This window comes from Rhinopithecus bieti, unplaced genomic scaffold (genome assembly GCF_001698545.2).
Source record: "Rhinopithecus bieti isolate Rb0 unplaced genomic scaffold, ASM169854v2 scaffold_28517, whole genome shotgun sequence".
Lineage (NCBI taxonomy): Eukaryota > Metazoa > Chordata > Mammalia > Primates > Cercopithecidae > Rhinopithecus > Rhinopithecus bieti.
Genome location: NW_016813121.1, coordinates 714315 through 741541, shown reverse-complemented (window position 1 = coordinate 741541; position 27227 = coordinate 714315). Strand labels below are relative to the sequence as shown.

The 27227-nt window shown below is 37.7% G+C and overlaps 1 protein-coding gene across 1 annotated transcript in view; it reads right to left on the bottom strand.

Moving 5' to 3' along the window:
- The window catches only part of CD2AP (CD2 associated protein), a 160302-nt gene extending 133653 nt beyond the window's left edge, over window positions 1-26649 (bottom strand). The window contains 2 exon segments of the mRNA XM_017847680.1: window positions 1163-1323; window positions 25633-26649. Of these exon segments, the coding sequence (XP_017703169.1) occupies window positions 1163-1323; window positions 25633-25636 (165 nt within the window). The 5' untranslated portion in view covers window positions 25637-26649.
- Window positions 26650-27227: the final 578 nt, after the last annotated feature.

Below are 27227 nucleotides of genomic sequence, written 5' to 3'. Positions count from 1 at the left end.
AAAAAAAAAAAAAAATTGAATTGAATCATCAAAATCATGCTATGACTACAATTTTAAGAAATCTTTGTGAGACCATGTGATATGGTTTGGCTATTTCCCCACCAAATCTCATCTTGAATTTCCACATGTTGTGTGAGGGACCCAGTGGGAGGTAACTGAATCACAGAGGCAGGTCTTTCCTATGCTGTTCTCATGATAATGAATAAGTCTCACAAGATCGGATAGTTCTGTAAGGAGTTGTTTCCCTGCACAAAATAGCCCTCTCATTGCCTGCCACCATCCACATACGATGTGACTCGTTCCTCCATGCCTTCCACCATGATTGTGAGGCCTTCCTAGCCATGTGGAACTGTAAGTCCAATAAACCTTTCTTTTGTTAAAAAAAAAAAAAAGAAAACTAATACATAGAAAACAAGACAATTATAACTGATATGTAAATATACAGATAGTCTTTACTCTTTTTTTTCTTCCTAAACTACTGAGAATTTTATAAGTTTGTAATTGATGAGTGCTAAAGATTGTTTTCTGGCAGAAGTGACTAGAATATTTACTAAAAAATGAATGTTTGCTAGTAGTTGAAGAAGACAGTTTGGCTGATAACTGCCACAATGCTGAAACACAAAAAGTATGACCAAATGCATTTTGTTGTCGGAAAAGCAACAAAAAACAATGAAAAGACCAGTGAGGTAACTGTCCCCAGACTTCAGTTCAAAGTCTGCTGTCTTAGCTAACCAACAGTAGACAAAATCACTTAACCTCTCAATCTAAAAACCAAGATATTTAAAATGGGGTTACTATCTGTCATAACTATTTCGTAAGAATATACAGGCTGAAATGAGAATATATACAGCAAGCCTGCTTTATAAATTACTAAGTGCCACCCAAATGAAAGCCATTATTTATTTTAAAACAATCAGTAATCAGGTAGATACACACAACCATATACAAGCATATATACACAAACATATACATAGAGGACTATCCACTAGGACACAGAGCAACAATGATATCCATTATAGAGGTACTTGGACTGTATTTTCTCAAATATTACAAAGAAAACATTTATCTAAAACATTTTAATTTTAAAAGTATATCTATTTCTTAACATTTAAAGATTAAATCCTATGAAGCAACAGCTAGAAATTTAACTGAAAATACTTACCTTAACAAAATTATCAGGGAACATTCCTCTTCTCCCATTTAGTTCTCCTTCTAGCCATCCTTCCTCCTGTAGCTTTTTCACATTCCTGATGATTTCTCCAACTCGAATAGTTAATTCATCGTCATGTACAGCATCATAGTCATACTCCACAATATAGTCAACTAAAAAAGGGGGAAAAACGAAATGTCTAAAATCTAACTCACAAAATACTATAAACTATATTAATAAACTTATAACTAAGGAATCTATTTAGCAACAATATTTAATACCACAAAGACATCAGCAAGGCTTGTTTCAATTACTTTAAATATTTGGCTACATCAGCAAATTTCTTGAATACTTTAGTATAGAGTACAACACAGCTATTAAGTGGGAGCCTCAAAAGAAAAATAATGCATAATTCATGCCATCAGACACTCTTACAATCACATGCATATCCTTTGTAGCAGACAGACTCTGAGGTGGTCTCCATGATCCCTACTTCCTCATATTCATGTCCTTATGTAATTCTCTCTCTTTGACTGCCAATGTGACCTGTGATTGACTTCTAACCAACAGAATATGACGCATAATGTCTCACACTTGTAATCCCAGCACTTTGGGAGGTCGAGGCAGACAGATCACTTAAACTCAGGAGTTTGGGCCGGGTGCAGTGGGTCACACCTGTAATCCCAGAACTTTGGGAGGCCGAGGCGGGTGGATCATGAGGTCAAGAGATGGAGACCATCCTGGCCAACTTGGTGAAATCCCGTCTCTACTAAAAATACAAAAATTAGCCAAGTGTGGTGGTGGGCACCTGTAATCCGAGCTACTCAGGAGGCTGAAGTAGAAGAATCACTTGAACCTGAGAGGCTGAAGTTGCAGTGAGCCGAGAACGCGCCACTGCGCTCCGGACTGGCGATAGAGCGAGACTCAGTCTCAAGAAAAAAACAAAAAAAAAAAACTCAGGAGTTCGAGACCAGCCTGGGCAACACAACAAAACCCCGTTACTACAAAAATGCAAAAACTAGCCAGACATGGTAGTGTGCGCCTGTAGTCCCAGCTACTTGGGAGCACTGCTTGACCCAGGAGGTCAAGGCATCAGTGAGCCTAGCCTGTGCAACAGACTCAATAAAAAAAAAAAAAAAAGATGATGACAAAGACAATGCTTTGTATGTAATTACCTAAGGCTGTAATGCATATCTTAATAGGAGACTTTTTCCCTTGCTGGCTTTCAAGACACAAGCTGCTATGCTGTAAGCTAACCTACAGAGAGGGCCACAAGCAAGCAACTTAAGGAGGTCTCTGACTGACATCAGGAAACTGAGGCCCTTACTCCCACAACCCAAAAGTAAATGAATGATACGAACGAACACATGAGCTTGGAAGCAGACCCTTCCCCAATAGAGCCCCAAATGTGAACCCAACCGTGGCCAACATCTTCAGTGCAACCTAGAAGAGGACCCAGCTGGCCATGCCCAGACTCTTAAACCACAGAAACTATTAGCTAATAAATACATATAGTTCTAAACTACTAAGTTTGTGTTACTACTGTATGTAAAAACAGAAAACAAACTCTAAAGTGAAGATTAATACATATTTAATTTACCTCTTTTAATAACAGGATTTTAGATTACGGGATCACGTAAGCGTATTTTTAGTATTTTACAAGGTTCAATTTTTAAAAAGCATTAACAGCTTTCCTGCTCAAGATAGCAGACTAGCCACATCCCCATTCATCTTTTCTTCCTCTACAAGACTGATTAAAAAGAAAATACACACACACACACACCAACCACCACAACAACAATCACAACCACAAACACCAGAAAAAAAAAGGAAAGTGAGTATGGTCAGACACTGTTGTTTGTTAAACCAAGAGCCATTCCCACATTACCCATTCCCCTCCTTTCTTTCTCATAGAACCTTTATTTTGTTCAGTATTTTGAGACCCTGTATTTTACAGGCGAAGATTCTCTCAGCCCCAGCGGGTTACATATTCACTAGTCTAGGTATGTACTGCTCAGACACTAAGTACAATCAGGTCAGCTGAAAAATCTTGTGTTTAAATGCCAACTACAGTTGAGTAAGTGCCAGGATATCTAATTTCTAAAGAGGCAAAGGTCTAGAGATAGTCTACGTATAGCAACCTTAATCACATACAATTAAACATACACAGTGAATGGTTTTCAAATAAGCATGGGATGAATGAATTCTTTTCATTTTCTTTTTTTTAATAGAGATGGGGGTCTGGCTATATTTATATTGCTCAGCCTGGTCTCAAACTCCTGGGCTCAAGCAATCCTCCCACCTCACCCTCCCAAAGTGCTAGGATTACAGGCGTGAGCAACCATGCCCAGCCAAGATGAATGAACTCTAACTTTCTTCTGGGAAGGTTTTATTTGACTTTAAAAACAAAATACAGGCTGGACTCGGTGGCTCATGCCTATAATCCCAGCACTTTGGGAGGCCAAGGCAGGAGGATCACAAGGTCAAGAGATAAAGACCAACCTGGCTAACACGGTGAAATCCCATCTCCACTAAAAACATAAAAAATTAGCTGGGTGTGGTGGTGGGTGCCTGTAGTATCAGCTCTCAGGAGGCTGAGGCAGGAGAATGGCATGAACCCGGAAGGCGGAGGTTGACGTGAGCTGAGATCGCGCCACTGCACAGCAGCTTGGGCGACAGAGCGAGACTCCATCTCAAAAAAAACAAGGAAGGAATGGCCTCCTGTAGACTTTGAATGTTCTTTAATGAGAATTTGATACCCACAATTGCTATAACCACTTGAGACCAGAAGAACAGCAGATACCTGATTAACATGGATGAGAAAAAAGATGAAAATGACCTGGATCTTTGCTGGATTCATCAAACTGCTAGATTAACCACCTTTAACTATAATACCTTCAGATTTGCTACATGAAGTAGTTTCTTAACTTTTTAGACAGGATGTCTATTTGCAGCTGAAAACATCCCAACATGATTTAAGGGACCCAGCAAGAAATGTGTTTTGAGCAAGACCTCAAAAACACCAGAAATTCAGAAAACATAGGTTCACATGAAATGCATGCAGGGCTAAAATAAGGGAAATTACTCAATCTCTATATCAACCACAATAATTCAATGAGATAAAATGCTAAATAGTATGGCATTTTCCTTCCAAAGCAAAAAACTGAAGGGTTAATCTACAAAAAATAAAAATAAAAAATAGCTTAGGGAAACTAGTACAGCTATTATGGATGAATGCTGGTTTCTCAGAGCAATGAATACTGAGAAATTCAGAGGCCCCCAAAGCAATGGGCAGTTCCTGACTTGCTAATTCCAAAATAAAATTCTTAACATCTGCAGGGGCAGTGGCTCAGGCCTGTAATCCCAGCACTTTGGGAGGCTGAGGTGGGCAGATCACCCGAGGTCAGGAGTTCAAGACCAGCCTGGCCGATATGGTGAAACTCAGTCTCTACTAAAAACACAAAAATTAGCCAGGTATGGTGGCAGGAGCCTGTAATCCCAGCAACTCGGAGGCTGGGGCAGAAGAATGGCTTGAACCCGGGAGGCAGAGGCTGCAGTGAGCCGAGGTCACGCCATTGCGACAGAGAAGACTCTGTCTCAAAAACAACAACAACAAAACTCTTAACTCCTATCCACATAAACAGAGTTCCCAATTAGCTTTTTATCCATTTATTATTTACTCTTACGAGCAGACAATAGTTGATCATGAAAGACCCATCATAAACTGAAAAACTACTTGGAGAAAGGGTAAGCAAGGGTGGGGAGTAACAACAGAGATGGGAGAATGGTTACATGCAGGGAGACTAATCAAATTGTAAATATTTGAAGGATAATGGAAGCCAAGTTTCTCTATGTCAGAGAAAGGAGTTACAAACATATATGGAAAAAGCTACTTTCAATCCTGTGATACTGAATTGTAATGAACAGTATCAGCATGAACTTAACAGTTTTCAATACATAACATGGAGAAATAAACAGATACAAACATATGTATACATGTACATATATACAGATACACATATCATCAACACACACACATATGTACATACACCCTAGCTCTGTCCAATGAATGGACCTGAAACCAGCAACATTCCAATGGTAATGAGCAAACCAAATGCCAAGACTTCATAAATACCACCTACTACTAAAAGGAATCAGGACTCTTTAGGAAAATGGCCAATTCCAAGGCTAAGCAGGAAAAGTGTAAGATTAGCCTGGAACATTTTGTTGTGCCAGAAAGTAAGGAAGTTGTCAAAAAAATGAAATGGTATTAAATTGACCCACAGAAGCAATATCAAAAGGGTTCTTACTGGCCAAATCAGGCCATTCTGAGCATCAAAATAATGAAATTAAAAGAATATACCCCACTGAATAAAATAAGCCATGAGTCCATACAGATTACAAATCAATGTTAATTTCTTAAATGTTATGGTTGTATTGTGATATGGTCCTGGTTTATAAAAAATACACACTAAAATACTTGCATGAAAGATATCAGTCAGGAAAAAAATTATTTGTACTATACATCTAACATTTCTACAACTTCGTGATTTCTTCAAAATTAAAGGGTTAAAATACACCCACAAATGTATATCCTCAAGAGATGTAAAGTTTCTAAAGGGACAGAATGCTATAAGATAAGAAGTGAGAAAATTTTAAAGTTTTTAAAGTTTATGTCTTACAAAATATCTTACTGGTTTTTGAAGAGGTGGAGACAAATCCAAGAAAATGTTCCAAAACAGGTAAAACAAAGGCACAAAGAAAAAGATGAAAACAAGGAAAAGGCACAATCTAATATCCAATTAACAGAAATTCAAGAAAGAGAAAAAAATGGGGAATTAACCATGAAATAACACAAGAAAATAATCCTAAAACAATCTTCAAATGGAAACAGGTCTGAGGGAATCCAATGAAATGAACAAATTTTAAAACATATTCATATTTGGTGAAATTTCATAGTAACAATAAACAGATCCTAGAAAGCTCTCTGACAAGAAATAAAAATTTCATCTACAAAAGATTGAGAATCATTTTGGAACACTTCTCATTGGCAATACTGGATTCTAGAAAAAGAAAAATTAAAAGTCACTGAAGTACTGAAGGAAAATTAATTGCATACTCTGCCAAACCAGCAGGCAAGCATAGGATATAACATTTTCACACATTCAACAATAAAGAAAATTAACTCCCACATATGAAATTACATAATGTTATCCAGCAAACTTAAAATATGAACCAAAACAGAGGAAGACATGAAATCCAAGAAATAGCACCAACCTCGGAATAAAATAAGCACCAAACTTGCAGCTGTGCAACAAATCTAAGGAACAAACAGTCTATACTAAACAGGAGACAAAAAGTTCTAGGAGGTATCTGACAGAAAAGCAGCATGGGGTACAAACTTTGAAATTGTATGCTATCCTTATAAATCTGGAACTCAGAGAGACAGGAAAGTCAGTTAAGGACAAAAAAACTAAAGATGATTAGAAACTTTTGGAAAGGCAAAGAACTGTACAATGCTGAAAATGCAATTGGCCGGGTGCAGTTGCAGCTCACACCTGTAATCTCAATACTTTGGGAGGCTGAGGTGGGTGGATCCCTTGAGCCCAGGAGTTCAAGACCAGCCTGGGCAACATGGCAACCCCCATCTCTACAAAAAAATATCAAAAAAGTGTAGTCAGGAGTGGTGATAACGTGCCTATAGTCCCAGTTACCGGGGAAGCTGAAGTGAGAGGATGGCTTGAGTGACAGAATGGCTTGAGCCCAGAAGGTGGAGGGTGCAAACATCACTGCACTCCAGTTTGGGCAACAGAGCAAGACAGGAAGGACAGAAAGGAAAGGAAAAAGGGAAGGCAACAGGGAAGGGGAAGGGAAGGAAAAAAGGAAAGGGGAAAGGGGAAAGTGAAAGGGAAAAGGGAAAGGAAAAGGAAAAAGGGAAAGGAAAGGGAAAAGGAAGAAAAGGAAAGGAAGTAAAGCAAAAAAGAAAAGGAGAAGGAAAGGAAACAAAAAAGGAGAAAGGAAAAATATAACCATCATATGTACTACTTGGCTTCACAGCAAAAAAAACACTACATGGTCATAATAATGTGAAAGTAATTATTTTAACTTTGACAATTATTGTATAGCAAAACAAAAGAACTAAATTATGGCTGTAGAACAAAATATAAATGTTAACAGCCTTGATATTATAAAGGACAATAATTCTGAAAAAGAATTGAGAGAGGGAGGTTGGTAAAAGAAAGAGTAAAGGGATGAATATCATTATCATACAAAGTGCTAAGTCCACAAATACTCTATTAGTTGCTAGAAAAAGAAATAAAAGTATAAACCCTTACTATGTTCAGATAAAGAGAAAACATGAGATTATAAATAAGCTTAATATTTTCAAGTTAAAAATAAACCAAAATCAACAACAAAAACTAATTATTTAGAAATACAAAAGCCAAAACATTAAAACAGATAGATTTAGACAGTGTTTTCCCTATGGAGAACGAGAATAGGAGCAGAGAACAATGAGGCAAGGAAATAGTGTTTGTTAAGTCATTTAATATTTTTTGTATTTGTATATCATGTGCAGAATTACTTTGATAAGATTTTTAAGCAGTAAATATTAAAATGGTTTGTTCAATATTACAGCAAAAACATTTATAGCACCACATAACTGCATACATGTGTGATAATTAAGAAGTCCATTGAGTCAAAGAAAATTTATTTTATTTCCCTTAGAGAAAATGCCATATGGTAAATAGGGTTAAATTCCCTGTTCTTTTAAACTTATTCACAATTAAGTTTGTAATATTAAACTGCAAAAAGTGAAAGACAAAGACGAAAGAAAATCTTAAAACAAAGGTTATCAAAGAAGCAACATTTAGACTAATGGGTGAAGCCAGAAGGCAGCAGATTAGTATTTTAAATGTGTGGAAAGAAAATACCTACAAATCTTAAACTCTCTATACCCGAGAAAATATCCTTAAAAAAATGAAAGAAAAATAAAGACAATTCTGACAAACCAGAAGTGGGACTTTGGTACACAAAAAGAAAACTCTGATAGATGTTCTCTGAGAAGAGCAAAGGGAAGAAAAAAGATTCAATATGAAGTATCAGCAATGTAGAAAGGAAAGCAAAAACAAAAGAAGCAGTAAGTATACAGATATACAAACACTGAATGAATAAAAACAGTAACATCATATAGGAAATTAAAAATACAGAAATATTAAAATAACAGAACCAGTAACAAAGTTGGGAGTTAAAACTGTTCTAAGATCCTTGTATGGTATAACAGAGTAAAGTTACTAACATCAGATTTGTATAAGTTGAGAATGCAATGTAGTGATCACTAAAATAACCGAAAAAGCATAAAAATGCCAAAATCGTGGGAAGAAAGAACAAACAAATTTTTAAAATACTCGACTGGCAGTTTCAGCTCCAACAAGTAAAAGGCTTTAAAGTTATCACTCCCACCCTGACAAGAAAAAGGCTAAACCAACTGAAAATCAATTAATTTCCTTGGATCTATTAGAAAATTGAGGACACAGAGCAAACCACCACCTAAAGATATGGAGAGGAAGCAGGTAAAGCCAGAGAGTCATGGACGAGCTCTATTTATTACCTGGAGTAGAAGCTGCTGGAGCCATAAATTAGCAGGAACACTATTAGTCTCCCAGAGCAGTTCTAACAAAACACCACAAAGTGGGTAGCTTGAAAGAAGAGAAATTTATTCTCCTATTTCGGGAGGCGAGAGGGCAAAATCAAGATATCAGCAGGGTTAGTTCTTTTTGGAGACTCTGAAGTATCACTCCATGCCTCTATCTGGCTTCCGGTGGCTGCCAGCAATTTTTAGCATTCCTTTGCTTACATAATTCCAACCTCTACCTCCATCTTGACATGACCGTTCCACTGTTACGTCTCCATCTCAAATCTCACCCTCTCCTTACTCTTTTCCAAGGACACTAATCATTCAGTTTATTAAGAATTTCTTCATCTCTGAATCCTTAATCACATCTGAAAAGACTATTTCTCTCTCTTTTTTTGACGTAAAGTCTTACTCTGTCACCCAGGCTGGAGTGCAGTAGAGTAATTTCGGTTCACTGCAACCTCCACCTCCCAGGTTCAAGTGTTCCTCCCACTTCAGTCTCCTAAGTAGCTGGGACTATAGGGATGCACCAACATGCCTGGCTAATTTTTTGAAATTTTTCTGTAGAGGCATAGTCTCATTATATTGCCCAGACTTGTCTCAAACCCCTGGGCTCAAGTGATCCTCCCATTTGGCCTCCCAAAGTACTGAGATTACAACAGGCGTTAGCCACCATGCCCAGCCAACTATTTGTAAATCTGTAACATTTACACGTATGAAGGGTTAAGACTCAGACATACCTTTTTTGGGGACAAAAATTCAATCTAGTACAAACACTTAAGTGGTAATTTTGATGACTTGCTGGAGGCTGACTGTGGAATAGCATGAAAGTGGGAAACTCCTAAGGGAATGCTGTCCTATAGGGGAGTCCCCACACTTTCGTGGGTTTTATGGTACTGCCAGATTCTAACAGAAAAGAGCCAAGAAGGATCGCCTTATAGTTCTGGCAAGGAGGAAAAGAAAAGTAACCACTGTGAAATACAACCTGAGTATTCTCTGCAACAAAGGCCTACACTCGAGGGGAAAGACTGTCAGGGGCTTTATACCACCTAGGAATGGGAATTTCCCGGATTCTAGTCCACTCCACAGCTCCAGGACATCAATCTACTAAAAAACAGAAATTTAATAATTAAGATTATAGTATATTTCCCCTCTCCCACATGCTACCACCACATCAATGAGGCTCCAGCATTTACAGCTGAAAGAGCTGCAAGATGCAGATTCTATCTGAGAAAGAGTTCTTAGGGAAACCCAAAGAAAGCAAGGAAGACAGAAACAAAGACACTACAGGAATGTGAACCCTCTGGCACCTACAGCTAGAGCAAACATTAAACACAATCCAACACCTAGGCAGATAAATATAAAGCCTCACACTAATGATTTAACTACCGCAGTTCCTATTACCTAATATGACATATCCAATCTTCAAAAAATTTCAAGTCATGCTAAGAAGGCAAGAAACACCAAGTCTAAAGAGACAAAGCAAGCATCTGAACCAGACTCAGATATAACACATTATTTTTTAGTTATCTGGCAGGAAATTTAAAATAACTATGATTAATATGCTAAGGGTGATGATATAAAAAGCAAATAACATGCAAGAAAAAATGGATATGGTAAGCACACTGAATCTCTAGAAAAGAAACAGAAGGAAAAGCTGGAAATCAAAAACAATACAACAAATAATCGATAACACTGACACATTCATCAGTAGACTATACATAGTCAAGGAAAGAATCAGTAAGCTTGAAGAGAGGTCAAAAGAAATTTTCCAAACTGAAATGCAAAGAGAAAAAGAATTATAAAAAACAAAAAAATCCCAGGACAGAATATCCAAGAAATGTGAAAAACTTCAAGAGGTACAAACACACATAATAATTGGAATTCCAGAAGAAGATGGGAAACAGAGCAGAAGAAATATATGAACTAAAAATGGCTGAGAATTTTCCAAAAATAGTAAGGTACACCAAACCACACATCCGGAAAACTAAGAGAACAAAATTAGGATACAAACAAAAAAAATCTACACCTAGATGTATCACATTCAATGGAAGAAAATCAAAGGCAGAGAAAATCTTGAAAGAATCCATCACAAAATATCACCCTATCTATTGAGGTACAAGGATAAGAATTACAGCAGGCTTCTCATCAGAAAACATGAAGGCAAGAAAGCATGGAATAAAATATTTAAAGCATTGGGGGAAAAAAAAAACCAACCTAGAAATCTGTATCAAGTAAACTTATCCTTCAAAGGGAAAGAGAAATAAAGACTTTTTTAAACAAAAACAAGAATTCACTGCCAGCAGACCTGCCATGGAAGAAATGTTAAAAGAAGTTCTTCAGAGAAAACGAAAATTATACAAGTCAGAAACTCAAATCAATATGAAGAAGGAGCACAGAAGGAATAAATGAAGATAAAACAAAATAATGTTTTTATTCTTAATCGATCTAAAAGATAACTGCTTAAAAGTCATAATAGTAACAATGTATTGCATGATTATAGCATATGAACAGGTGAAATTAATGAATGTCATAAGGGACAAGAGGAATAAGGAATACTCTATGGTACCGGCACTACACATGAAGTGTTGCAGTGTTATTTAAAGCTGAATTTAACACTAGCTATAAATGTATATTGCAAACTCCAGGGCAAGCACTAAAAATAAAAATTAAGTATAACTGAATGTTAAAAGAGAACCTAAAATGGAATCATATAAAACCCTCAAACAGAAAAATGGAGAAAAAATAATGCAACCAAAACTGTTATTTGAAAACATCAATAAAATCAATAAATCTCTAGAAAGAATGACCAAGGGGAAAAAACAGAAGGCCCAAATTACTAATATCAGGAATAAAAGAGGGAATATCTCTACAGATCTTACATTCATTAGAAAAATAATAACTTGCGGCCAGGACTTCAAGGCCAGCCTGGGTAACATAGCAAGATGCTATCTCTACAAAAAATAAAAATACGTGTGTGGGCCAGTACCTATAGTCCTAGCTACTTGGGAGCCTAACAGGGGAGGATCCCTCGAACCCAGGAGTTCGAGGTTGCAGTGAGCTACAATCACACATTTGCACTCCAGCCTGGGCAACAGAGCAAGACCCTGTCTCAAAAAAAAAAAAAAAAAAGATTACAGGTGTGAGCCACCAAGCCCAGCCTTCCATGTACCAAGAAGGCACCATCTTTGAACTCTCCTCACTAGACACCAAATTTGCCAGTGCCTAGATCCTGGACTTTCCAGCCTGTGAGCAATACATTTCTGTTGTTCATAAATTACCTAGTCTAAGGTATTTTGTCATAGCAGGGATTGAAGGGATTATGACAGAAATTCGTAACAAAACTGTGTAGAGAGGAGAAATTTCTAAACTTAAAATAAAATGGTCAAAGCTTCAAAGTAACTAAACTGGAAACAGGCAGTAAATACTTGCAACAAACAAGAAAATGAATTAAAAGCATTTACAAAAACCAAAAAAAGGAAATCTCAAACTGAAAGCAGGTAAAAGAAAGTAAAGTACATGACTTAAAATGAAGTACAGCAAACTCTAAGAACTTAATCCTTACCTAAAAAAAAAAGTTTGGCTTAACTTGGTTCTGTTTGTGGGTGCTGGCTAGGCATTTTTTTAATGGGTTTACTAGTTGTTAACAACTTTTAAAAAAAAAATCAGTATTTAAACAAAAGGATATCTGAAAATCAAGCTTAAAATCTTAAAATCCATAATTTTTTTAAATTATTACTTGCAAAATATTGGTGGCAATATTATAAAAGATTTTCTACTAGTCTGCTTTAATAAATATGCATTATTTTGATAATAAAAAATCACTTCAAAAAAATAAACAACTTACACAAATTCCAAATAGGCGTAAGTTGTATGGGCATTGACTACTTTTAATTCTTGTCAACACAATACGGATAAATATCACAATGGCATCTAACAGAGTCTGTCAAATTAACCTTACCTATATTATACCACTGATCATAGTATACTATTGAGTATTAACCTTTATTACGGCAGATGACAAAATATAAAAAATTACACAAAAATATATTTCAGTATGAGGTAAAAAAATAATTACAAGCTTTACTCTCAAAGAAGTAGTAGTAATATGATGAAAATAACGGTTCCACCTCTTATTTCCTGATTTTTATATATATTACACACACACACTCACACACAGGCACACACGTATCAGGGAGAAAGAAATATATGTATTTACTTTTTATTCCCAGGGCTAAGTATTTCTTACCACAAACCAAAAGACTTTACCATAAATTATTCCCAGAACTAAATATTTATTCTTTACCATAAATAGAGAAATGCAAAACTGATTAGCATTTCTTAATGTCATTAATAACATTTCCTTATTTAAGTCCTCTGAAGTTAGGTACCAGATCCATTAGTCAAAATACTACTAATAAAAAGGACAATATCATCCTAAAGTCCTTTTAATTACATATTAGAAATTCCATCATTTATTTTCTCAAGCTTGTTAAATACGGAACTGATAAGCAGCATTTCTGACATGTTTTGCAACAGAGATAAGTAAATGTAGTCATTCTTAAGATAGTGAACAAACTGCACACAAAACCCACCCTTCCTCTTTGTACTTCAAATAGCATACAAAGGTTTGCATAGTACAATACACTCTTAGCACATATCCAAAGAGAAAAAGAGAAGGAAAATTGATATAAGGAAATTTTTACACAGTATTATATTCTTCCTAATGTTACTAAATTAGAATAAGTGACAGATATCCACAAAAAAAACCTTAAAGTTTAAAAAACAAAAAAGATTTTATCTCGAAGACTGATTACTTGAGACAGTTCTAAAACAAAGAAAGTACCACGTACATGTGATTAATGACTTGTCCTAAAATAATAAGTCTTAAAACAAAAAACATACAAAATCTAAAGAGCAAACGAGTTGGAAAATTTAATTAAATACTCTCATTCCTCATCTTTATTCCCACTATTAACTACAAAAAAAAAACACTAGAAATTATTTTTAAGCATGTTTCAAGCCAAATCAAAAAAAAAAAAAACCCCATATGAATTGCCATCATAAAGTTTTATAGAACTCACCAAAAAACAACCCTAGGAAAACTTTTGGGTATGTAAGTAAAAGACCAATGTGTCACAGTTAAAATTTGTCAAAAGTCTCTTAAGAGGCCAGGCATGGTGGCTCATGCCTGCAATCCCAGCACTTAGGGAGGCCGAGGTAAGAGGACTGCTTGAAGCTCAAGAGTTCAAGACCAGCCTGGGCAATATGGCAACCCTATGTCTTCAGTTTTTGTTTTGTTTTTTTTTTTTAATTAGCCAACATCGTGATGGCACATGCCTTAGTCCCAGCTACTCAGGAGACTAAGGTGGAAGGATCACTTGACTCCAGGAGGTCAAGGTTGCAGTGAACTATGATAGTACCACTATACTTCAGCCTAGGCGACAGAGCAAGACCCTGTTCCTTAAAAAAACAAACAAAAAAAAAGTCTTCAGAGAAAATAGTTAAACAAATGAATACCAATCTACAGTTTTTAGATGATAAATATTTAAATTTCTTCATTTTTTAAACCACACTACGAGAGTTATTTCAATTCATATTACTTGCTCTGTTTAACTCAACAATCTTCCTTCTCAAAATTTTTTAAGATATAATTAAGAGAATGAGTTTTAAAATCAGACCAATGAAAGTTTGATTCTGTCTCCTCCACATCTTATCTCTGACTCGGACAAGTAACAATCCCTCTAACCTCATTTCCTGAACCTGAAGAATGGGAAGTCTAATGTTTTACCTCATGTTCTTGTGGGGAACTGAGTGATCCGTACATTCAGCCTAGCATAGTAAGAATTCCCTAAACGTTAATAATTAAGAATCAACTAAAAATGAATTTTAAAATTACCAAAAAATGGGAAGTTGCTATATAAGAATTTCCCTCAGTTTCCAAATAGACTTTTATTTTTTAAAAAACTAGTCGAATGTAGCCGGGCACGGTGGCTCACGCCTGTAATCCTAGCACTTTGGAAGGCCGAGGCGGGTGGATCACCTGAGGTCAGGAGTTCGAAACCAGCCTGGCCAACCTGGTGAAACCCCATCTCTACTGAAAAGAAAAAATACAAAAATTAGCCGGGCATGCCAGGTGCCTGTAATCCCAGCTACTCGGGAGGCTGAGGCAAGAGAATCGCTTGAACCCAGGAGGTGGAGGTTGCAGTGAGCCGAGATCATGCCATTGCACTCCAGCCTAGGGGACAAGAGCGAGACTTCGTCTCAAAAAAAAAAAAAAAAAAAAAAAAAAAACTAGTTGAGTGCAGTAATGAAAAGCAGGGAAGGGTAGAAAAAAGAAGTTCAATCTGTAGCTGACTACACAATCGAGGTAACTCACTACCTGAGGACCAAACTAAAGATTTTTAAAACATAATTAAGTTACATAGACAACTACAAGAACCTGTAAGAACAATAGCAGTAAGAATCATTAAAAATTCAGAAGTAATCATTTGAGTTTCTCCATGGTTCCAAGCATCCACCCAAAATAAACACATACAGAAAACAAAAATCTAAATGCTTCATTATTTTTTAAGAAACAAAGTCTCACTCAGTTGCATAGGTTGGAGTGCAATGGCACAACCATGGCTCACTGTAGCCTCAAACTTCCAGGCTCAAGTAATGCTCCCACCTCAGCCTCCCAACTAGCTGGGACTACAGGTGCATGCCACCACACCCGGATATCTCTTTTTCTTTTCTTTTTTTTTGTAGAGATGGAGTCTTGCTTTGTTGCCCATGCTGGTCTCAAACTCCTGGTCTCAAGCAATCCTCCTGCCTCAGTAAATTCTCATAATCAAAAAATATTGAGCACTTGAAATGTGGCTAGTACAAACTGAAATGTCATATAAATGTAAAATATATATCAGATTTCAAGATTTCTTTCATATATAAGAAAAAAGGTAAGCTATCTCAATTAATAACTTTTTATACTGAATACATTATGAAATAATGTACTTTCTTTAACCCAACATACATTCAAAATATTATTAAAATTAATTTCATGTTCCTTTTTAAATGTGGCTACTAGAAAATTTTAAATTACATATATGTAACTTAACCCAGTATGTCTCAAAGAATATATATGTATACTTGCTTCACAACACCTACCTTAAAGATTTTATCATTTTATAGTTCAAACATTAAGTTATTTTGAATGAACTCTTTAAGCTAAAAATTAAGCCTTTATGCCTAAATGTGTTTAACAAGTTAAATTGGAGACCCATACAGAAATGTCTCTCTCTGCCAAACTTTCCCTTTATTTATATACACGGAGTAGGCAATCAGCAGATTCACCTGACAAGATTCTTAACATCCCTGATTACTGATTCTCTATTAAAGGGACTTAAGAGCTTCACTGAGCCATACAGAAAGGATTAAAGAGTTTATTTCTTAAAAAAATGTTAGATCTCATCCATGACCTTGAAACAGTAATTTCATTAGGCAACATCCTATTAGTCTGTTTTAGGTGGACATATTTCAATATATTTAAATTTTGTATCATTTGTTAGGTTGGCCCTCTCTACCCAATTACTCCAAATTAAAGTATTATTGAACCAGACTTAGTGGATACATAGCAGGCTCCCAATTTTCTGCTAGTCAATACAAGTGTTAAATTTTGTAAATACACTAAAATAAGTGATACAGTCTCCAGCATCAATGAGCTCAGATCAAGAAAGGTCATTTACACACTAAGAGAATAACAAAGAAGTTTTTAAGTTTTAAACTATGAAGTTCTAAGCATAAGTTCAACTGCGTTTTGTAGCATATAATCTAGGAATTTAGAATAATTTGTGAGAAAAAGGGTTACATTGAGATTTGAAATATAGCCGTTTATTTCCATTTGACACTCATTCTGAAAATTTAACAAATTTATTTTCATCATTAAAAAAATTGTTTTGATCTGCTTCCTAAAATGTGTTTGATAAGAACGGCCAAATTAGTAGGTAAGTAAAAATGAATTCCTCTTAAATGGTTGTGCACAAATGCCCACACACACACCAAAACAGGCAAAATACTCACCAGACTGCAACCTACTACAGCACAACAGGAAATTTAATTAAAGTTTAAGGCAAAACTTGGATCTTAGGAGAACATACTTCTAAATAAACCGAAAGTTGTTTCTAACACAAAGAATGAGAAAACCCCTAGAGAACAGTATACACATTTGAAAGACCAACTTTAAATGTCTCCTAAAAATACTCTAACCAAGACTGCGCAGTCTCAATTTTACAAATACAGTATATGAACTTCTACATTTACAATCCGAAAAACTTTGGCACTTGATTATTACAATAATTGTGATAAATACTCCAGGAATGACACTTTTAAAGTCAGTCTAGATGTTAGGTAAATACCCAGCTTCTTCAGTACTGGGAACACTGACAGGACAGTCAGAAGGATAAGACAGTTTTAATATTTCAGGTAAAAGTACACATCTCAACGGATCAGCTCAAGAGAAGGCTTGCTTCATTCTAAAGACTCCTTGCCAGAAGTGGAGGAAAAAATACCTTAGCTACTGCCAGTACTCAGTATATCATCACTGGTCAAACTAATGAGCGATGAACAAATCCCATTTCCTTCAGTGCAGGAGTCTATATTCTAATATTCCATATGCTTCTCCTATTACATTTTAACATTTCTGACATTGACCCTATACTCTCATTTATTTCTCTAATGGATTCATATATCAACTTTCATTGTTATTATGTTGTCTTACTCCTATCACATAAGCCATCCCAACACATTCATGACATTCATCAAAAACTGGAGGGAGGGAGAGGCAGAAGCATTTACGTCAGAACCCAGGGGTTGTGAGAAGTTTAAAAAAAAAAATGTGATTCTAATTATATGCCCAATCCTTAACACTTGTAAACTACTTAAGGCACCAAAACTTTTATTTATCCTAAATCCCCAAGCATTTAACATGACATTAACACATTCTTCACATTAAGGAAAATACTTATTGATTAATCTCTCATCAGCAGCTTCTTTGCTTGATGATGTGCCCTTGTGACAGGCCCTTTTTCTTAATATTGGTGTTAACTGTAATTATCACCACACTTAAAAGTGAAGTTATGCATCACTTAACAATGGGGATGCATCCTGGGAAATGTGTCATAATGTGATTCGGTCCATGTGTGAACATCACAGAGTGTACCTAAACCTGGATGGTACAGCCCACTACCTGCCTAAACTATAGGGGATAGCCTATTGCTCCTAGGCTACAAACCTGTACAGCATGCTATTGTACTCAATACTGTAGGCAACTGTAACACAATGGTATCTGTATATTTAAACATAAATAGGTATAGTAAAAATACAGCATAACTAATAAAAATGGTACACCTATATAGGGTGTACCTACCATGAATAGAGATTATAGGACTGGAAGTGGCACTGGGTGAGTCAGTGATTGGTGAGCAAATGTGAAGGCCTACGACATTAGTATACACTACTACAGATTTTATAAACACTATACACTAAAGCTAACTACTTTTTTTTTCTTTCTTTCTAATTTTCTTTCAAAATTAACCTTAGCTTACTGTAACTTTTTTACTTTATAAACTTTCTTACTCTTTTGTAATAATATTTACAACACCAACAGATTGTATAGTTGTACAAAAGTATTTTCTTTCTTTATATCCATATTCTATAAGCTTTTTTCCATTTAAAAATTCTTTCCGTTTTAATCCTTTTTGTTACAAGACACAAACACACATTAGCCTAGGCCTGCAAAGATCAGGATCATCAATATCACTGTCTTCCACCTCCATGTTTCATCCCACTGGTAAAAAATGTGCATAGCGCTGTCATCACCTACAATAACAATGCCTTTTTCTGGAATACCCCCTGAAGGACCTGCCTGAGGATGTTTTACAGTTAAACTTCTTTTAATAAGTAGATGTATTCTCTAAAATAACAATTAAAGAACATAGTATAGTAAATACATAAGCCAGTAACACAGCCATTTATTGTCAATATATGTACCATATATAAATGTATGTATGTGCTATACTTTTATACAACTGGTAGTGCGGGATTGTTGACACCAGCATCATCACAAACACAGTGAGTAATGCGTTGCACTACTATAGTGAGATGGCTACAACTCACTAGAGAAGAGGAATTTTCCAGCTTCATTATAATCTTAGGAGACCACCACCCAAAAACGTGGTTTATTATTGACCAAAACGTTCCTAAGGGGCTCATGATTGCATTCTACTAGCAACTCCTAATGATTACACAGTCACACCCTTGGAATTATCCGGACGCTGAATCATCAAAAAGAACCTAACCTAAGTGGCACTAATAAGGTACTAAAACAGATACTGGAATCCAGGCTCCCACGGTAGTCACCTCTGTTTTGCAAATGAGTTGAGAAACTGAACAAGATCATGATGGGAAGTTTAACCAGCTACATAGTATTTGAAAGATTATAAAATACAAGTCTACTGGAGCCACTGGAAAGGACAGGTTCCAGGAAAGAAAAAATCCATAACAATACCTGACATTGGAACAACATCTTAAGCCATTATCAATTTAGAATAGTGAATTTTTTTAAAAGCAGTGTTTCTTCTAGGTAAAAGCACCTTTAAGTGCAAACAATTAGTAAATATGCTTTCAGTAAATCAAATAGGGTTCAATGAAAATGGTCAGGAAGAGTGTAGAACATCTAGGAATCTGAGACCTTCAGAAACAAAAACCAAAACATAACAAAAAAAAAAGAGGTAATATCAAGTTTAGTCCAAAGAAGAAAACATTTAGGAGCCCAGAAGGAAAATGCCTACTTCACTTGTGGTTAAAACCAAGGTTATGATTCAAAAATGAGTACAGCATGGTCTCGGGTTAGTGAAGTCCTAGTAAAATTGTATCTGTTTAAGAGACATAATAAATGTCTCTACTGTGAGCTACTGTCTAAATATCTACCTAATGTAAGCCAAAAAAAAAAAAAAAAAAAAAAAAAAAAAAGGCAGGGAGGAGTGTGAGGGAGTATTGCCAAAGACAGGTACACAGTACCAAAAATAAAAATAAAAAAAGCAACAGCAAGAAAGGTCTTTCTAATAGCTAGCCAACCACGACTTCAGTGAAACCAAGAGACTCGTAATTACTAATACTTTCAAGTTTCTTGTGCCTTATGTGGCCATTTATTATTATATTTACAGTTACAACTGCTTAACACCCTAAAGGACTGTGTACTTGTTTCTGAAACAGAAAGATATGCTGAGGTTTTACAATCTGCTTCACATTGGGTATGAAAGGAAAAGGAACCTAGGTGAAAAGAGACGGAGCAAAAAAAAAAAAAAAGCAGGCACATCAAATCCCTGGGACCAAAGAAACAGAGGGGGTGGCAATCTATACCCAGGGAATATCCTCCAGCGTTTGAGGATCCCATTTCACCCAGTAATTCTGGACCACTAGTACCATACTTACAGATTCAGCTACTAATGCAGACTACTAATGTAGTCCCAGGACAGAAAATATATAAGCTTAGGGGATCACTGTCTTGTATTACCTCTTGGTTCATCCTAAATAATTCCAATAACTAAGCTCACTTTTGTTCCTACAAATACCCACCTTGTATTTCTCCAATAAGAAATCCGGACCCTGTCTCATTTTGTTTCCCTGTGACTAGGTTTTCAAGGCCTACTGCCAGACCCCATTTCCTCCCTTTTCCCCCAGGATGCCAGTCTGAATCTCTACCTAGTGCCTGGTACCAGCCACCATGCCACTCCCAAACATGTACACACTGCACTTTGCCAAATATATCCCTGATGCTGACAAGCTGACCGTAGGCACATATAGACTTCCATCCAGACTTCCCAAACTAGTGTTCTGTCCCCTCCCCCATCTAGAAAGACTTACTGCCTGACTGCTGAGATAATTTGGTCCCTAAATCCTGCTTGTGTTAAATCTGAATAGCAGTCAGATAGCGAATGTACAACTAAGCAGTAACAGCTCCATCATGACGATTACCCAATTTACCTATATTTCAATCACATCTTAATAGTTTTTATTTGTTCTTTCTTTTCTGAACGTAAAATCTGAAAACTTTCAGATCTTTCACAACTTGCTTCATCAGTTTACCTAAGAAACAGGTCTGTAGCTCCACCTAATTCTCACCCAAATGAAAAATCATTATACTTTTTTCTCTACCTAGCTGCAAGCCCTTGACACAATGACAATTTTTTATATACATTAAAATAAGCATTTTTATCATTCAAAATATATTTAACAACAGGGAATGATAATCTCTGACAGGAGGATTCTCTGACAGATCTGGATTATGAATAAACAAAAATGTAGCACTTTGGGTTTTATAACTATTTATTTTAAATGCCTTAAAAATTAGATTTTAGTTAATATAATCTCATTTTAGTTTGCAAATCCCTCAATCAGAAAGGTACACGCTGGGCAAGGTGGCTCACACCTATAATCCCGGTACTTTGGGAGGCTGAGGCTGGCAGATCACGAAGTCAGGAGACCGAGACCATCCTGGCCGACACGGTGAAACCCATCTCTACTAAAAATACAAAAAATCAGCCAGGCGTGGTGGTACATGCCTGTAGTCCCAGCTACTCAGGAAGCTGAAGCAGACTTGCTTGAACCCGGGAGGCAGAGGTTGCAGTGAGCCAAGATTGCGCCACTGCACTCCAGCCTGGGCGACAGAGCAAGACTCCATCTCAAAAAAAAAAAAAAAAAAAAAAAAAAAATGTACAAAGCAAACTTCCAGCTCATTTCTACAGGAAACTATGAAATATTATAAATGTGAATTTTCAGCCTTAATGTGATTTTACAAAATTTAAACTACTCAAATTTTGAAACCTCAAAAAAAAATCTGATGAGTACTTAAATAAGGAAAAGAATTACTACATTTGCCAGTGATTCAACTTTGAAACAAAAATTTCCTAATATTCTTTTTTCATGCTCTGGAGTAGTTTAATTGAAGTAAATCCTGATACAGAAAGGTGAACCATTAGCAGCCAATTTCCATTTGCAACTACTTATCTGTATGAATCAAGATTTTATCCAGGCCAGGTACAGTGGTTCGGCTGTAATCCCAGCACTTTGGGAGGCCAAAGCAGGTGAACTGCTTGAGGCCAAGAGTTTGAGACTAGCCTGGGCAAGATAGGGAGAGCCTGTATCTACAAAAAAATTTAAAACTAGGCCAGAGGTGGTGGTGCGCACCTGTAGCCCTGGCTACCTGGGAAGCAGAGGCATGAGTTTGAGGCTGCAGTGAGCTATGATCACGCCACTGAACTCCAGCCTGGGTAACAGAGCAAGACCCTGTCTCTAAAAATAAGTAAATAAATAACATATAAATAAAAAATTTTTAAATATTCTCTCCAAACAATACAACAAAGTAACATAAAGAAATCACTCTATTATAAAAGTGCATATATCATCTAAACTAACTGCAAAATTTGTCTATTAAAACCACCACGAGGCCAGGCACAGTGGCTCACGCCTGTAATCCCAGCACTTTGGGAGACTGAAGCGGGCGGATCACCTGAGGTTAGGTGTTCAAGACCAGCCTGACCCACAGGATGAAACCCTGTCTCTACTAAAAATGCAAAAAGTAGGTGGGTGTGGTAGCACACACCTGTAATCCAGCTACTCGAGATGCTGAGATAGGAGAATCACTTGAACCCAGGAGGTGGAGGTTGCAGTGAGCTGAGATCACACCACTGCACTCTAGCCTGAGCAACAGGGCAAGACTCCATGGGAGGTGGGGGGAGGCGGAGAACATGACTGATACGTTTTATATACATGAGCTTATAAAATAAACTAAAAAGTTCACCACCTTATCTAAAATCATTAAAGAGAAATTCTGCCCTTAGAAATCTGCTTAATCTTTCAAAAAAATTCACAAATATTCCTTTTCGGGCTCTAGAAACGCTAACACTTTGTGCCATTTGCTTTCTGCCTAATTCTGCTTCAAAATGCCAAACTGTATTTTTAGAACAAGAAAAATAAGCATTGCCTATCTGTCTCCCTAGAGCTCTTCCCTAATTCTTTCACACAGAATACCTCAAATTTCTCAACAGGCATTTTACCGCAATTAACAAAGGTAGACACTAAAAACATTACTTTAACATAAAATTCAAATAAGTCTACTAGTAGTCATCCCACTTAAGAGTTTTTCCTAAGCAACTGAAGTTTTTACCAATAATAGACTTTGGCACAGTACCTCCAACATTGAAAAAAGTATCTACATGATTTCTGTAAGGTTATGTCACATAAAATTCAGTTTCTGCATTAGTGCAAAATCACCTCATCCCACTGGTCCTTTATTTAAAGAAAATATCCTACTTCTAACAAAGGTTAAAAATTGAGAATTTTTTTCTCCAAGTTGGTACAAGAATTAGGGAAATCATTTGAAAATGAAAATAACCACCAGCACTGGCAATGTTCTAAGCACTTTACAAGTAGTAACTCACTCAATCCTCCTAACAACCTATGAGGCTGGTATTTTATTCCATTTATAGATTAAGAAACTGAAGCACAGAGAAGTGATGCGCTCACTCACACAGCTAGTAGGCAGAAGAGAATTTGACCTCAAGTAGTCTCCATCCAGAGCTCATGCTTTTCACTCTCTAGCTGTACCTCCTAAGCATAAGAACCACCACTTAATAGGCATCCAAGTTATCGTACACAAAAAACAATTAATATTTTTCATTTTGTGACAAATTAGATAAAATATCATGTAAATATTTTAGGCTGCATTTAAAATCGTAAGGAAAAAGGATGGCTGATAAAACCAAATAAATTAGATTTATATTAAAGAGCAAACTCCCTTTAAGTGAACTTGAGAATTTTATTATTACATGACCAATAAACTGAAAGAATACACTGATATGGAAATGTTTCACAAACACTTTACAAAAACTTCACCACAAATGCCCTAAGTAATATACCCTCAAAACACATTCTAAGTAGTCGAGAGTATACTAACATTGATATCCAAGTCTATACGAAAACTCAGCTAAACAGAACACAACAAATCAATCACAAGGAAAAAGCCTCTGGACAATCAAAACAGGTATTCCAATATCCAAGTATTGGTACACAATTATTTTTCTCAAGAGACGACTTCACACATTAAGTAAGGGCGTACTCATTTTTCTCCTATGCAGAATCACAAACCTGAATATGATTTCCACAATTCAAAAAAAAATAAGAAAAGGAAAGATGATGGGGGACACTAATCAGTTACAAGCACATCCAATAGCAAAGCAAAAAAAAAAAAAGTACTTAAATAATTTCAAAATGCAAACAAATATTATTTAGAATTTAGCTCAACAGCCCTATACGCAAAACAAGATTGCATCCCCAGGTCATCCAAAGAAGTTTAATTTTATTCTGCATCCCATTTAAGACAGAGAAGAACTGTATATTTAACTTTAGTATTATCTTAATCCAAAGCGGTTAAAGTGATTTTCTAATTTCATGCTTAAAAGAATACGCCCACAATTACCCTGCAAGCTCAACTAATCAATTATAAAATAATTCATTTGAAAATTCCAAATAGCAAATGTTTTATTTAACTGTTTTTGAGCTCAAGAGCACTTTTGAGTATAAACGTTACCTGAAAGCAGGAGGGAAGTGCAGGAGGGAACTTAAAATTAGATAAGTCTAAGAAAACAGAGAATAGCTAGGCGAGTGTCTGTAAACAATATGCTCAAAACATCCCCCACAAAGCAAAGTGTGGACAGAGGGTGCCACATCAGCAGTAGTCCGTAATCGTCCTGCTTCTAAATCATTTGTTAGTTACATGAATTATTCATTTCGGTAATGGTTTGTTGATATGAAGCAGCATCAACTCTAAAATGCAAAAAGTGATAGGGTCCTCCTGATCTGCTCTACAAAAATCAAACTTGGGTTTACTCTTACAGAACACTCTCTGCTTTATAGTGACAGAGCGTGTTTTGATTTTTTTTAAGCTATCCTTTTTTAAGTCGCTTTTAATTTTTAAAGGATTGAAGGAGTTAATGCCTAGCCCACACCGAACTTTGTTATCAAAAGAATTGTTACACCACTTAACAAAATTCCTTTTCAACCCGGCCTGCCACACATTCTGCCTTCTCTAACTTCAAACAAAACTATAAAGCACATAGTAAATAACATGTATTTTTCTCTCCTCCGGCAAGGAAGTCTAACTCCAAACAGGAAACTGCTCCTCAAAGGATCCAACACTGAAGTTCAAACCCAGTCCTCGGGAGCAGACTGCATGCTTAAGTGCCAACACACTTGCCTAGGTAGAACCCGAGTAAAACAAATACTCAAGCTTTCTTGTCCTTAAGGCACCCCTTGCGAGTTTTAGCAGGAGAAAATAAAAAGTTTTTGAACAAATTTCTCTCTCTCCTTAAACGTATACAAAGCCTCGCAGAAAATAAAGAAGTTGAAAGTGCTACTTTATCAAGTTTTCGATCGCCCTCCCCATCCCACGAGGAGGGGAGGGAAGGAAGGGGATGAGGAAGACGGGGAAGGTCAGGTCCGATTTTAGCTGGGCAAGGGGTTAGGAGAGGAGGCCAGGCGTCCCCGCCCCACATTCCGCACCTTTCTAGTGAACAGGAAAAGAGGCGGAGAAGGGAGCGCGAGGGAAAGCACCCGCGAGCTCTCCCACCAGTTTCTCCGAGAGAAGAGCAAGGTGGAAAGCAGGACAAGAAGGGGCGGTGGGGAGAATGGAGAGGGTGGGATACTGCCGCTCAGGGGCTGACCGCCGTCGCCTCCCCATAAGGCAGAGAAAGGGCACAGCCTCCCCGGATCTGGAAGGTCCGGAGGGGGGCCGGGAAGCGCCCGAGTCTCTTACCCATGCTGGGGGCTCTCGCGGGGAGAAGCCGACGTCTGCTCCTCCTCCTCGTCCTCTGGTGGCTTGCGCGGCCGCTCCCGCGGCTGGAGGCGGGACCCGCGCTCCGCGCTAGCCCCTCCTGAGCTCAGGCGGGGCGAAGACTAGCCTCCATCCGCCCGCAGCGCTCTCCTACCAGTCCCTTCAGCGCGGCCCGCCAGGCAGAGGCAGAGGCGGCGACAGCTCCTCACCCCTGGCCTCCGCAGAAGCCACGGCGGCGGGAGGGCCCTCCCCCGCCCGCCCAGACCGCGGTTTTCCCACCCTGGCAAGTCCCGCAGTGGGGAGGAACCCGCCGGTTTGCCCAGGCTCTCGGCTCCAACCGCGAGCGGCCGCCCAGCCTCGGAGCCCGCCCCTCGCCTCTTAGCACCCGCAGTTAGAAAAAGCGACACGGTAGACTAAGGTGGAGACCCAGACAGAGGCCGAGAAGGTGCGGGGAACTGGGTCCGGGAGGAGGAAAATCTCGCGAGAACGCCCTCGTTCTCCCCGCCCCACCCCGCCCGGTCGCGTTCGGGTTCTCTCCCGGACCCCCAGGCTGGTGCCAGGTGCGGTGACGTCACGGCCGGGGGTCCCGCGCCGCTGGCGTCCAGGTGCAGCGAGCGGATGAGGAAGCGGTGCGCAGAAGGTTGGGCTCACTTTTCCCCCGGAGGCTCGGAACAGCTTGGGCGGGCGTTGGGTCTGGTTTGTCGCCTCAGACGGATCAAAAGGTTTCTGCTAATAGGCAAAGTTGCCCCACTTTCCGCGGCGGCGACGCGTTGTTACTTTCTGCAGCGAAGCAGCCTCTGGAGGACCTTAAACGGAAAAGGCGGAGAGGAGGGCGAGCGCACTTCATTTCGACCTTTAAGGGAGGCCCAGATGCTGCCAGGCCCCTCAGTTTACCTTGCGAAGTTACTTACGGATCAGAAGCATTTGGTCTTCGTCGGGAGGGGGAGAAACCTAGGCATCAGATAAATTCTGTTTCACAGAAATAAATTACTGGATTCCTTTAGTCTCTTGTCAGCTGAAGGCAACTTTCTAATTTTTTTTTTCTTTATAAAGTATAATTTGAGTTGTTACTTGATCGAGAGAAAAATAGGCATCATGATTTGAAATATTGCCAGCGTTTTTTTTCTAGCGTGAATGTGAAGGAGGGCATAGGATTATTATAATCAGTCAAACATGAGTCTGGGAGTTATGAAGAAGTATAATTATTTCAGCAAGCTTTATTTCCCTCTCCTGTTTAAATACACTCAATTCCAGGGCAGATGTGTGTGAGCGTTTGTTGAACGCCAACTATTGTGCCTAGTGCCTTTTCAAGAAATTATGTAATTCTCAGTCATCCAGCACTGCAACTGACTTGCCCTTTGGAACCAGGCAGACATGGGTTCTTGAAACTCAACACAGCCATTTACTTTTTGTGGGACCTTGGATAAATTAACCTGGCTGAACTTCAATTTCTTGAGTATGTTGAAACAAATCTTGCAATGCAGAGCACAGTGGCCCCTAGTAGTAACCTTGTACGTATCCATTACCACTATTTCCTTTTGCCATCTTTTAATTCTAATACTTCTCAAAAGGTTGCA